Raw genomic sequence first — 13,141 nt, forward strand, 5'->3', positions numbered from 1 at the left:
ACACTTAACCCACCTCGCCCCCAGTGTCTGCGTACACCGGTGTATGAATGTGTGCGTGAATGTGTGAATGTTTCCTTGATATAAAGCTCTTTGACTGCCTTGAAGGTGGAAAAGCGCTATATAAAAACGTGAGTGTGCGACCATGACCATGTGACCTCCTTTCAATAAGGAGGTTGTGGGTTATATTGCCCTTAATGCATTAGAAAATGATGAAATTAGATGACCTGTGATCACAATTACACGGCGGTCTATCACTTCTCCTTACTTTAATGTCATTTCGGAACATGAGCCCGCCTCCCGCCTATGGACTTAACATGACAAAAGCTAATGAATTTAAATGAGTCAAATTGTAGCTTACGAGTGCTATCTCTTATCATTGTCCAGATTAGTCAATTCCCTTGAACCTGCGCCAAGGACACGCTCTCACAAATATGAACAGTGCGATGATAAGATTAGATTTCGACGCCGTGGCCATTTTTACTTTGTCATTTGTCGCCTATTGCTAAAAAAAATCAATTCTGAAGCAAAGATACTATCCCGAGGCCAACATACATTACGGCGGAGTTATTAAAATGAATACATCTATTAGCTTGCGTTTGGTCCCCGGAGAGGCAGATATATTCCTGTTCATTTTGCAGGTGTCAGATCAATCATGAGGCATCCCCACTCAAGGTGAAAGCCATCAAAATGTCATTGGCCCGGTTTTGTGGATGATTCAGCGCAGCAGGGCCAGACGAACGGAGACGGCGACAGAGAAGAGATACGGAGAAAATAAACAACTCACTAAAGCGGCAATGCGACCAGGAACAATGTATTTCCTCAAGTTCATTCCTCCTGTCAACTGTCGGCCAATTGCTGGGGTTCAGATGGCATCGCGACGGTCTATAGGCCAATCATATTTAATACAGATGAGGGCAGCTGAAGTGAATATTGTTAAAATGCAGATGTTTGTTGTAATGCGAGAAGGGCATGGGTCTAGTCACTGATACAAACGATCAGGATTGACATTTGTGCTTTTACCTTTTGGATATTTCATGGCAAAGTAAGATGTTATCAATCAGGGAATCTGGCTCTTGCGCCCCATCTGGGAGGACATCATTACATCCTACTCATACGTCACACTTCCAGATAAGGGGAAAAAGCCAGATATTCCTGGTCATGTGTGAACAGGCCATTTTCCTTTATTTTTGATCTGAGAATTTCCCGGATTTATGCGTGAATAAAGCCAGAAAACTGTCAATTGCTGGGGTTCAGATGGCATCACAACATTCTACAGGCCAATAATATTTAATACAGATGGAGGCAGCTGAAATAAATTTAGTTAAAATGCTGATTTTTATTCTAATGCAAGAAGTTCATGGGTCTAGTTACTAATAGAAATGGTCAGGTTCAACATTTGTGCTTTTACCTTTTGGATATTTCAAAGACTCATTGGTCCATCTGGGAGAATGACATAATCACCTTCTAACTGCAATAATTAATAACACAACGCAACACTTAGTAGTTAGTTTGCGTCTATAATGAGTCATAGAAGTTCATAATTCCACCTTCTACAGCTCGAATCTCATCGCAGTGCAGAAAACTAACCAAATATCTCCCACTACTACTAAGAACAAGTCTCCACAATAAATATTGAACCCCAAAAATGATTATTACCATCCATCTGTTATGTATTGAACGATAAGTTGATATAATATGTATCATGACACGTAGGGAAGGCTTATGTGTGAATAAAGCCAGAAAATTCCCAATGCTGCTGCTTAATTTCCGTGATTACGTTCCATTCTCATTCAGTTTAAATGATCCAGCCGTGCGTTGCTATGGAAAGGAGCATATAGAGCCAAATGCCAGGTTGAGTGTGAATAAAGCAGACTCAGCAATGTTCTGGGACTGCTGCAATTTGAGAATGCGGCTATTTTTAATGTATTTATTTATCTTTTTTTGATTGGAGCTATAGACATCATTATTGTATTTCTATCTCCTGGGGTCACCAAAGTATATCAGTAAAGTATTCATAACATTTTGTCTTTCCCGAATGAAATGTAAGTATTTACTGTTGAGATTAGAGGATTTTTACCACCCCTTATCTGTTTGGTCACTCTAAACAGATAAGATAAACCAGGAAACTTTGCTCTGAGCTTCAGAACGATCGGGCAGTTGAAAGGGAAAGATCTCGGACAGATCAGACTAGAATCTGGTTTTGAAAATGCGTGCTCCTGCCCTTTTGTGTCTCGTCTGGGCCTCTGTAGCTGTGGCGTTGCCGGTGAGCAGGCAAAGGCAGAAGCTGTTGCTGGTTTCGTTCGATGGGTTTCGGTGGGATTACGACCGCGATGTGGACACTCCAAACCTGGATCAGATGGTTAAAGACGGAGTGAAGGCTCAGTACGCGACGCCGCCATACCTCACCATCACCAGCCCCACGCACTTCACTCTGCTCACAGGTACAACTCTGCTCCATCACTGACTGGTTAGCACTCACGCATCACAGCCAGAGGGTTCCATGCTTGACTCCTGAGCCATTCTGTGTAGAGTTTGCATGTTCTCTCTGTCTCTGAGTGGATTTTATCCCATCTTCAACCCAAAACATGCACAATCCTCTAGCGTAGGTAGTCTTGACCAAGCCTAGCTCAAAATCTGGATATTTGTTCTCTGACATGTTGCCTGAAAATTTAAGCCCTGGACAACTAAATAAAAGGTAAAAGCTGCCAACTTGAAAATGACCACTGCATGACATCACAAGGTGGAACAGAGCGTTTTCAGGTTTGGGGATGTAGACAGCTCAATAATTCAGGATTATTCGAACGCGTGAATAAAATAAAACAACTCCAGGTATGTTTTTTTTTTCTTTTTTGTTTTTTATGAGAAAACAACATTCTAATAGCTCACAACAGTCAATTTTGCATAATATCAGATCTTTAATGAAAATATTCCATGTTTTTATATAATGCACTGATGAACTCAGTAAAACTAATTTCATTTCAGCAAAATATAATTCAAGTGAAATTCTGGATGAGCAATTTCAGCAAAATAAAAACACTGACCAAATTCTTCTGTTTTTGAAATCACCAGAGCTGACTCACGGAAATTAAACTGGCTTGAAATTAAATTCCTCTAATCTCCAGAGTTTGGGGTAAAACCTTTTCCAAAATCGTCACACTTTGACTTTTTCAAGTTAATCTAAATTTCACCATGTCTCAGTGGAACAAAAAGGACCAGTTCTGCTGCAAAGGCCAATATGTTCTTTATATAGTCAAATTAGACACAAGATATATATATATATATATATATATATATATATATATATATATATATATATATATATATATATATATATATATATATATATATATATATATATATATATATATATATATTTATATAGGTTCTGGTTTCTTGTTAAATGCAACATTTAGAGGACACTTTTCCACTCAAAAGATATAATTTGTTAAAAGATACTTTGTTACTTTAAATTGTTATCGCTATGGCAACAGTCCTAATTTCTCATTGATCTGAAACCTGTGGGTAGTTATAATCAGGAAAAGATCACAGATATGAGTTTTGTGTTTGCGTGATGACTTAAAGATGCACCACGTAACTTTTTTCTGGTGAAGGGTCTGTCATCTGTGTCTGTCTTCATGGATATGTTATCGATTTGTGTATTATGGTATAAAATGTTAGATCTGTGGAGAAACGACCCCACTCACAGTGAGAATGCATAATTTTCAACATTATTAGATGAGGCAGAGAGGAAAAGACATGTAGAAACGTGCTTACCTTAATGCAAAATGTTATGAACACTTGAAAATTTGATACTTTGAGGTGTCCATGGCCAAACTAATGAAAACAGGGAACATGCATGAATGAACTTTAAAGGGTAGTAACGGGAAAGGCTGAAGACCTGTGGGTTATGACAAACCATGGGTTTCTGTGTGAGTTATGGTTGTTTTAGTCTCAGTCTAGTCCAGGTTTAGTCCTGGTTTAGTCCTAATTTTGAAGTGTTTATGAACTTTCCCCTCTGTTCCTCAGGTCTGTATGTAGAGAACCATGGAGTGGTTCACAACATGTGGTTCAACACCACTACCACACAGAAGCTGCCGTACTATCAGACCCAGTTTAAGAATGACTGGTGGGACAACGGCTCACTGCCCATCTGGATCACTGCACAGAGACAGGTCTGTTGGCTGTATAACAGGATTTATTTTCAAATAAAAAAGCGTTTTGGGTGTGGAAACCATGGATCTCTTAAAATATCTGCATAGAGAATTGCAAACTTAAACCTGTGTGGAACTGAACTCATGGCCAGCCCATTGGTACTGTGAAAAAATCCCCTCCAGCCTTTAGTTTAAAAGTGTCTTTAAGTGTACCGAGCGGCCCCAGGTAAAACCCCCAAAGCAGTCTAGCCTTTTGAGTCCACTTAAGCCAAAAAAGACGGCAAAAAGCAGATATAAACAGAAAATAATCATTTCTCCTCAAAAGCAGATCTGATCTTGTGATAAACCACCGTACCTACCCCAATATCTGACTTCCCTGTGTGATGTTAGCTGGCAAAAAAAAAACAACAATTATTACACCTTATTTCAGCTATAAGAACATAATATATTTACTCAATTTATAAAAAAAAAAAAAAAAAAAATCCTTTTGTTAATCTTTTCCAGGGCCTCAAAGCCGGCTCCCTGCACTTCCCTGGCACCGCGTCCACGTACGATGGAGAGACCGCTTTAGTCCAAGAGGTGGAACCGATCATGTACAACTACAAGAACGAGACCGCCTGGCGCGAGAACACAGACAAGGTCATGAGCTGGTTCAGAGACAAAGATCTGGATTTTGTCTCTATGTATTTTGGAGAACCGGACGGAACAGGACATCGCTACGGCCCAAATTCACCTGAAGTTAAAGAAATGGTGAAGCAAGTCGATCGCACAGTTGGATACATTCGGCAAACGGCTAAAAATTACGGTTTAGAAGATCAGTTAAACATCATAATAACAGCTGATCATGGGATGACCACCGTGTACCGTAATGGACTTGTTGAAGAAATCACGCTCTCCAAAATTCCTGGGTTTTCCTTCAAAGATTTGTCGTTTCATTTGGTGGATTTTGGACCAAGTGGGATGCTCCTGCCCAAACCCGGGATGCTGGATAAGGTTTACAATGCCTTGAAAGGGGCACATCCACATCTGCACGTTTATAAGAAAGAAGAACTCCCTGAACGAATGCACTTCATTAAGAGCGAGCGAATTTTACCCATCATCCTCTGGGCTGACCCTGGATATGTCATCAATGGGGTGAGTGGAACAACCTTTCAGAGAAGTTTTCTTTGTTAAAATATTCAACAATATGATATCGGTGTACTACAGGCATGTGTCCATTGGTTCGCTCTGGAGTGGATTGGAATGGTACAAAACGTTTTCCACTGTCTTAAGTGAACCGTACCAACCTGCATAGTACCATCTTCCAGAGGGTTCCAGCCCAGTATATCTATCACTGTATGATATGCCAAAACAATAATATTGCGATTTTCTTAAAGGTTCTATATTGCACAAAATTGACTCTTGTGAGCATTCAGCCATGTTATAATGCTGTTATCTCCTCAAAAAAACATACCTGAAGTTGTGTTTTTTGGTTTCATTCAAACATGGCTGAGTAACAATGAGTTGAGTAACCCTTTATTATTAGGCTGTCTACATCTCCAAAGCCTAAAATGCTCTGTTCCACCTTGTGATGTCATGAACTGGTAATTTTCAACAGCTACATTTTAGTTTAGTTCAGTAGAGAGCTGAGATTGGATGTTTCCTGTTTATGGAAGCGCTACACTCGTGGCATGATCGAGAATATTATATTTCCGATATATAATGCATCTAACATTAGCCAAACCCAATGCATTTCTCAAGAAAACTTTAAAACACGCCACAGAAGTGAAATAAATCATAGGCTGTTTAAAGAAGTGGACTAGGGGAGTGTGACGACACCCATAGTGTTCAGCTACAGTCAAATGAAGCTTATCGAGGCTAGCAGTTATAGGGGCAAATTTGGAGCCAAGTTCCATATTAGAAATTCTGAAGGTAACGCCCCTTCCCGCCCGCACCACTGGTTTAGCAGGGAGTGGGCACTTAGCAACAATGTCAATCAAACCTGTTGCTAACACTAGCGGGAGATACCTCGGGGAAAGAAGGCACCTGATTTGTCTGTTATTAATGTGTCTTTTTCAGAATGCTGAGATTGGCTTTATGATTTAAAGATACAATTTAGATTTTATTTATTGAGAAAACATTAAGTTATGTTTGGCTTAGGTAACATAATCACATTTCCCGGTTGCAGTGAATTATTAATTGTTATGCTTAAAGTCCAAAGTTGTACTTGTATAACTTATATATATAGACTTATATAACTCTCTGCCCTTGTCTAGTTTAGGGCCTGTCCTTCACCTCTTTATACAGAACACAGACACAGGAATTGGCTCTGTGCCATAGACTGTATAAAGAAATGGACTAAGGGAGTGAGACGTCACCCATAGCATTCAGCTCCAGTCAAATGAAGCTCATGAAGGCCAGGAGTTACAGGGCCGAATTTGAAGCCGAGTCCCGACCACAGGCATCATAGCAACCAAAGAGCTAATCTGGAGCCAGGTTGTTCATCATGTATCATGCCCCTTCCCACTCGCCTGCAACGCTGGTCTAGCAGCACTTAGCAACACTGTCAATTTCTTGATTTAGAGATAAAACAGTAAAATAAAAACACAAGTATCATGTAGAGCGGGTTAATACGAATATTCTAAGACCAAAATGATGCCTGACAGCAGCAGTTACAGAGAGTCAGAATATTTTTATATAAAGTGAATAGGAGCTTGGGTCGATGGAGCCGGAAGCGTGCCCACGCTCACTTCCTATCTGGAACACGGCGGTTAGCAGGTTAGCTATGTCCATCTATATATACATATAGATACATATACATATATAGTGTATGCTCTGTGCATGACAGTAGTTGGCTATGTACCTTTGCAAACACAGAAGTGTTCTCCAGTGAAGTTTTCCCCGCGTTTGTAAAGCGTTAAACATGTCAGTGACATCCACCCACAGCTCCCTACCCACTGCCTGATGTGTCAGGATTTATTGATTTTAGTGCAACTCCGCAAAAACCTCATAGACATAACATTACACTAGAAATGGTTGAGATGACTGTCCCTCTGATTGGAACTAGTCGGCTACCTTTGTGCACAAAGCCAATAAAGCCTGTGAAGATTTAATGCCTGATACAAGAATCTCAATGACAATAATACAACATGAAAATGACCTCTTTAACGTCTCATTATCTAATCAAGCTTTAATCCAGTCAGAGAGATAATTATGTGAGGGCATAAAATGGGATAGTGTTTAGTACTATAAATGGAATCTTTACAACACATGGCACATTTGAGGAAGCATTATTTAAATTAGCTGGTGGAGATGTGGCCCACAAAGCCAAAAGTTGTTGTTTCTCTGTGGAGACATGACCCCACTCACACTAAAAAAAATAGGCCTGTCATGATAATTACTATATCAACTTTTCATTCAGTATATCAAAGCTAGAACAATATTTTTTGGGGTCAATATTTATAATGTGGACTTTTTCTTTGCACTACTGGGAAACTTTTGATTATTTTTTGGCAATACAATAAGATTAAAGTAAGTAAACTAAGAACTTAAGTGGTTCATTCTGCTATTTCTTTATAGCAGCTTGAGTTTTTTTTTAAACAATATTGTAGATTTAGAATAGTTTTGTGGTTTAAATCTGCTCTTGGGTCATTGTGTCAGTGATATAAATTAGTTTCAATGTTATCTTTTATCTTTTAAAACACTTGGAGTTGAGTAAATGTGCGATATATGAGTTCACAGGCAAAGCATTAACATCTACATGGAGACAACCAGATGACAAGCCTCCTATGATAAAAGTTACGTAATGGGCCTTTAACGTTGTATATAATTTTTAAACAAAAGACATTTATCCTCCAAGCTCACCTCCTTTTAGCTTTATTTCAGACTATGTTGGTTGGTTGGGGCCATTCCTGGTTGCTGTTATCCATCTGATAATAATCGTCTTGTTATTGTCCATTATCAAACCTGAGCATCGACCTGTGTGCAGATAAAGAGAGGTGGAATACACAGGTTTGCATGTGAGCCCATAACAGGGATTATGATAAACGATTGTGACATTTCAAAGGTGAGAGAAAGAGCAGTGTTTCCCCGGTGTTAGTTTGTCTGTACGGCGGCCATCTTTGGCGAATAACAGCATCACATTTCAAATTCACATTTCTTTCTTTCTGAACTGGATGGAGATACAGTATACATGCAGACTTCAGCCTCTACTTTGAAACCTTTAGACACGCTCTTTCACTCAGCCCTTTGTTTCATAACAGGTGACATTTAAAACACATCACTGTACTCTCTATGAAAAAGTAGTAGTAGACCATCGATATCTGTCAAAAGAGAACAACACCGTATAAAATATATTTATAAGGGTCTACAACGAATGACTCCCTGAATATCTCACTTGTTGAATTTTGATACAGGAACTTTTAATACAAGATCTCATCTCAGTCTAAAAACTGGCCGCACTAGAATTGAAATGGGAAAAAAAGCTTTTGGCAGTTTTGCTTCTCAAACATTTCAAGGACATGCAAAACCAGATACACTGGTGCCACTAATGCACTTTAATAATCTGATGATAAACATTTATAATCACACCTGCTCCTGTTTTTAATGTTTTAATGGACGCTCATGAAAAGGAGAGTCTGAGTGCTCTTATTGAGCTCTCCCTGTATAAATAAAGATAAATGGGAAAAAGGGAAGAAAAATAAATGAAAACAAAGGCAACTGTATCAAGTAAATGTGAAAAACTGAATTAGTTCATTTTAAACAATTTGCAGTGGTCCAAAGTTATTCCTCCCTTACCTTATGCATTTCAAGCACCCTAATTATTCAGAGTGGAGTTTTGCCATCACCTTAATGCTAACAACAACAACCAGCATGATAACCACACACTTCCTGATTCTTTGACAATAAAATGCTTTATAATATAATGCAGACACCATCACTTATTTTGATCTCAAGAGTTGCTTACACAATATATTTCTGCTGAGGCAAATATATTGAAAAAAAAAATAGGTAGACGGCCTTTAAACATATTTATCTCGCATTTAGTGCATTGTATTTTTATTGCCAAACACATATCTGGAAGAACAACAACAGGGTTATCTCTCCACAGACGTGACCTGTAACTTGCCTTGATGCTCTCACCTCTCTCTTTGTGGAGATATAGATACATTTAATATCATGCTGTGTGGAACATTTGAGGCAAAGCAATAACATCGTCATGGATACAAGCATGCGGCGAATCCTCCACCAGAGAAAAGTTACACAGTTCACCTTTAACCTTTAGCAAGATATCTGATGTTATAGGTTAGGTCGGGGCAGCGCTGTGATATCTTGCCTTTACTTTTAAGGGCCCTCCACGAACACCTTTTGTAAAACTGGATAAGAGCATTACATAACACAGACACATGAAGGTTCCTGTCCCACAAAATCTACATTAACTCGCTAAGATTGTCAAAAGTATCGTAAATCTGTTACTAATCAATATTAAAATTAGTATCAAAACTAGATACCACTGAGGGATTACACAGATATAAGTACTGGTATTTAATGTGGAAAAATCACATTAAATAAGAATCTTTTTAATTATCATTCTGGTACTGGATTTGGTATTGTGTATCAAGTCTATTCTTTAGTATCGAAATCAAGTTTGAAATTTTACTATTATGACAACACTAGACTGTTGTTATTTTGTACCAGTTGAGGTTAGGTTTCTGTCTTTAAAGAAGCACAAACAAAAATGCCTTTGTGACATTGTACAACTGGAAAAGTGGTCTATTCACTGGTCTTTGGCTCCCTCTGCTAGTGGGTTTGGGAGTTTGTTACGCTCCAAAATCAGACTCATTGTATTCAACTAGAAGGATGTCCCCCTATATTTCAATTCTAAGATGGTAGTAGTAGTAGTGGTAGTACTGATGGCAGTAATAGTAATAGTTGCTGCAGTGGTAGTAACAGTAATAGTAGTAGCAGGGAAAAAAGAGTAGTACTACCATTAATAACAGCGGCAACTTTCGATTAAATCTTGGACTTTTCTGTTGCAAAAGTAAATTTGTTTGTTTTAGCTTTTTGTACATTTGTGAAATCTCCTTTTAGATTTTCCTCTTGAAATTCCAACTTTAGTCTCCATCTGAACAGCCTTCCTCTGGGTATTAGAACAGTGCACTCTTTGAATATTTTAAAGTCTTTGCTGCAAAATATTTTTTTATGTTTTAACACAGGCTGAGCGGGACAGTCATATTCTTTTAATGTGCTTTTGGCATGTTTACTTTGTTCAGCACTTTGGGCAGTTATGGTTGTTTAAAATGTGCTTTATAAATAAACATTATGGTGCTATTAGAAGCAGAAAAAGAGTAGTAAAAGTACTACAGTAGTCACAGTAGTAACTGTACTCGTACTTGCTCCCTCCCTGTGTGTCCTCAGTACTTCCCGGTGCAGTTCAACATAGGGGAGCACGGCTATGATAACGCAGAGATGGACATGAAGGTCTTCTTCAGAGCTGTGGGACCAGCCTTCGCCCAGAACCTGCAGGTGGGGCCCTTTGAAACAGTCAACATCTACCCACTCATGTGCCACATCCTGGGGATACAGCCCGAGAAGAACGATGGAAATCTGGAGGTCACCAGACACATGCTGAGGAGTGAGAGACGAGGGAAAGGTGAGGAGCAGATCCAGCTCTGGTTTGACCTGATTTGGACTTGGTTCAAACAGCATTTAAGACAAGACAAATCCAAAAGTAACCTTATTTTAAAATTTCCAACTTAATTCAAAATCACCACTAAGATATTGTATTTTGGGAAAATAATTCAGGTGTCTAGGGCTTAAAGAAATAAATGTACATAAAATATTATTAGCCCTTTTTAGAAGTGATATTTTAGAAATGTGTTTTATCTGTCTCATCAAAAGATACAAAGTCCTGTGGCGCCATCAGGTGGTTCAACACTGAAATTGCTTAGTATTTCAGCTACTATGACTGAGTGTAGTGGCTTGTCAAAGCCTGATGTCAGAAGCTAAGCAGAGCTGGGCCTGGTCATTTGGATAGGAGACCACTCAAAATACCAGGTCCCCAGGTCCTTAGGCAAAACACTTCACATTGTCTAGAATGAATGTGGCGTGTGAGTAAGAGTTGGTGGTTGAAGGGGCTGATGGCGCAGATGGCTGCCTCACTTCTGTCAATCTGTCCCAGGGCAGATGGCACTCCTATAGGAGCTTGGAGCTCCTGAAATGACTGAAATTGTAAAGATTCATTCACCCTTTTCCTCATTGTCTCCTCATTGTGTTACAGCGGTAAACATCTTACCAAATGTGTTCCTGGGTTTGGCAGCTGTGGCTGGGTTTCTAGTCATAGTTTTTATGGTGTTCACAACGAACCTCATTCTGAAGAGGAAAAAGAAGAGGTATGTTTTACACTGCACAAACAGATCAACTGACCACATTTACAATTTAAACTTTCAATAGTAATCTGGTTTTGAATAGTTTTGACTTAGCTTATTTCCACTCTGTCTAAGACTATGGAGCTCAACAGTCCTGCCCGCTGCTCGGGTTTAGGTTCATTTTTCCAATATCATGGCTGTTAAAGTTTCAGGTTTCCTTTATTTTGTCTCCTCATGGAGAAATTTGGCTCGGATCAGGGATCAGCAGCATTCAATTTGTTGTTGCAGGGCAGCATCATAAAAGTCACATCATATAATTAGAAAATATATTTCTGAAACGTCAATGTTAAATTTCATTTTCTTTTTTTTTTTTTTTACTAATGTTAATGGTGTCAGAGGTATCAGTTACCACATAGCTGGTTAGTGTTGGTCTTTCCTTTAGACTCTAAAAAACTGAGATTCATCAAAGAAATAAATGTTAATTATTCAAGCACCTCAAATGAAGTTTAATATCCTGAATTAAAGTCATGTATCTAGGTCTTTCTTTTTTTTTTCCATCAAATCTTGACCAAATGACCTCTGTGTGTTTCAGATCACAAAACAATGGACAGAGAAAAGAAACAGAGGAAAAAGAGGATACCAAACAAACTTCATTTTGAATCTCTGTGTTCATCCCTTGCTTACCTGAAACTATGCCTTCTGTCTAACTGTGGAATAATGTATTTAAAATAAAATTTTACTAAACAAATAACTGCCATGGATGTGTGGTTACTAAGCAAAGGCTTTAGTTTCAGTTATATAAAACAGACAGTTGATATAATTTAGACTCTAAACAATATCACATCTACAGGCGGGTTAAATAAGCGCTAGGTATTGGATCATGTATCTGTTACATCACCCGACATCCCCCCTGTCGCTGTTAATTGGATATAAAGATGTGCTGGCTGGTGTTGGCCTAGAATGTCTCATAATGTTTGTCATATAGAGTGATTCCATAGTTTGAGGATTAATAACACTACACCGTTTGTTTAATGATGTAATTTTCAGTCTTTACAGTGGTATCAGTCACTATTGAAGGTAGTGGCAGGTAACATCGATGTAACAGCATCAGCAATAAGAAAATTACAGACAAATAATATTGTTTAGAAGATTTCCATGTGTATAAACTTTGCAGAACAACATACTCAAACAAGGTTAAAGCTGGAGTACCTGATTTTCAATACGCAGAAGGCGGTATTTAAACAACATTTACACTGCTCGTTAGCTCTCATTAACACTTTACCACATTGTTAATGTTCACATGCATTCATTTTTGGGCATGTGCACAGTTTTAGAACAGATTTTTTTAGACGCTGCTTTTGGCAGTTACTTCTGGCTGAAGAGAAATAAAAGTATGTTATTAGCCGCAGACAGGGTGCAGCTGTTTGTCACAAAGTGTGGCTTTTACAATATGGAGTTAATATGATTGACTGAGATTCAGGAGCAGGACCATGCCTCAACCTCCACCTGCTCCTCTCCAGCCTGTGACGTCACCATCTACAGGGGAATAGGGGTTATGAATCGGCCGGACTAACCGATGGCTGTATTGTATACCATTGTCCAAAAAAAAAGGTTTTAAGGTAGAATTTATCTTCCATGTAAATG

The 13,141-nt window shown here is 38.7% G+C and overlaps 1 protein-coding gene across 1 annotated transcript; it reads left to right on the forward strand.

The window, feature by feature from the left end:
• The first annotated feature begins 2,145 nt into the window (after positions 1-2,145).
• On the forward strand, positions 2,146-12,248 carry LOC117375426 (ectonucleotide pyrophosphatase/phosphodiesterase family member 7-like). Its single transcript, XM_033971721.2, has 6 exons — positions 2,146-2,441; positions 4,027-4,172; positions 4,656-5,285; positions 10,548-10,782; positions 11,410-11,521; positions 12,090-12,248. The coding sequence occupies exons 1-6, from the start codon at positions 2,207-2,209 to the stop codon at positions 12,154-12,156; spliced, it is 1,425 nt and encodes a 474-aa protein (XP_033827612.1). The 5' UTR covers positions 2,146-2,206; the 3' UTR covers positions 12,157-12,248.
• Positions 12,249-13,141: the final 893 nt, after the last annotated feature.

Source organism: Periophthalmus magnuspinnatus, chromosome 8 (assembly GCF_009829125.3).
Source record: "Periophthalmus magnuspinnatus isolate fPerMag1 chromosome 8, fPerMag1.2.pri, whole genome shotgun sequence".
Taxonomy (NCBI): Eukaryota; Metazoa; Chordata; class Actinopteri; order Gobiiformes; family Gobiidae; genus Periophthalmus; species Periophthalmus magnuspinnatus.

Coding starts and splice junctions, on each gene's coding strand:
- LOC117375426 (XM_033971721.2), top strand. CDS start 2,207: ATGCGTGCTCCTGCCCTTTTGTGTCTCGTCTGGGCCTCTGTAGCTGTG. Junction 4,173..4,655: donor GGATCACTGCACAGAGACAG/GTCTGTTGGCTG, acceptor AATCTTTTCCAG/GGCCTCAAAGCCGGCTCCCT. Junction 11,522..12,089: donor CTGAAGAGGAAAAAGAAGAG/GTATGTTTTACA, acceptor TGTGTGTTTCAG/ATCACAAAACAATGGACAGA.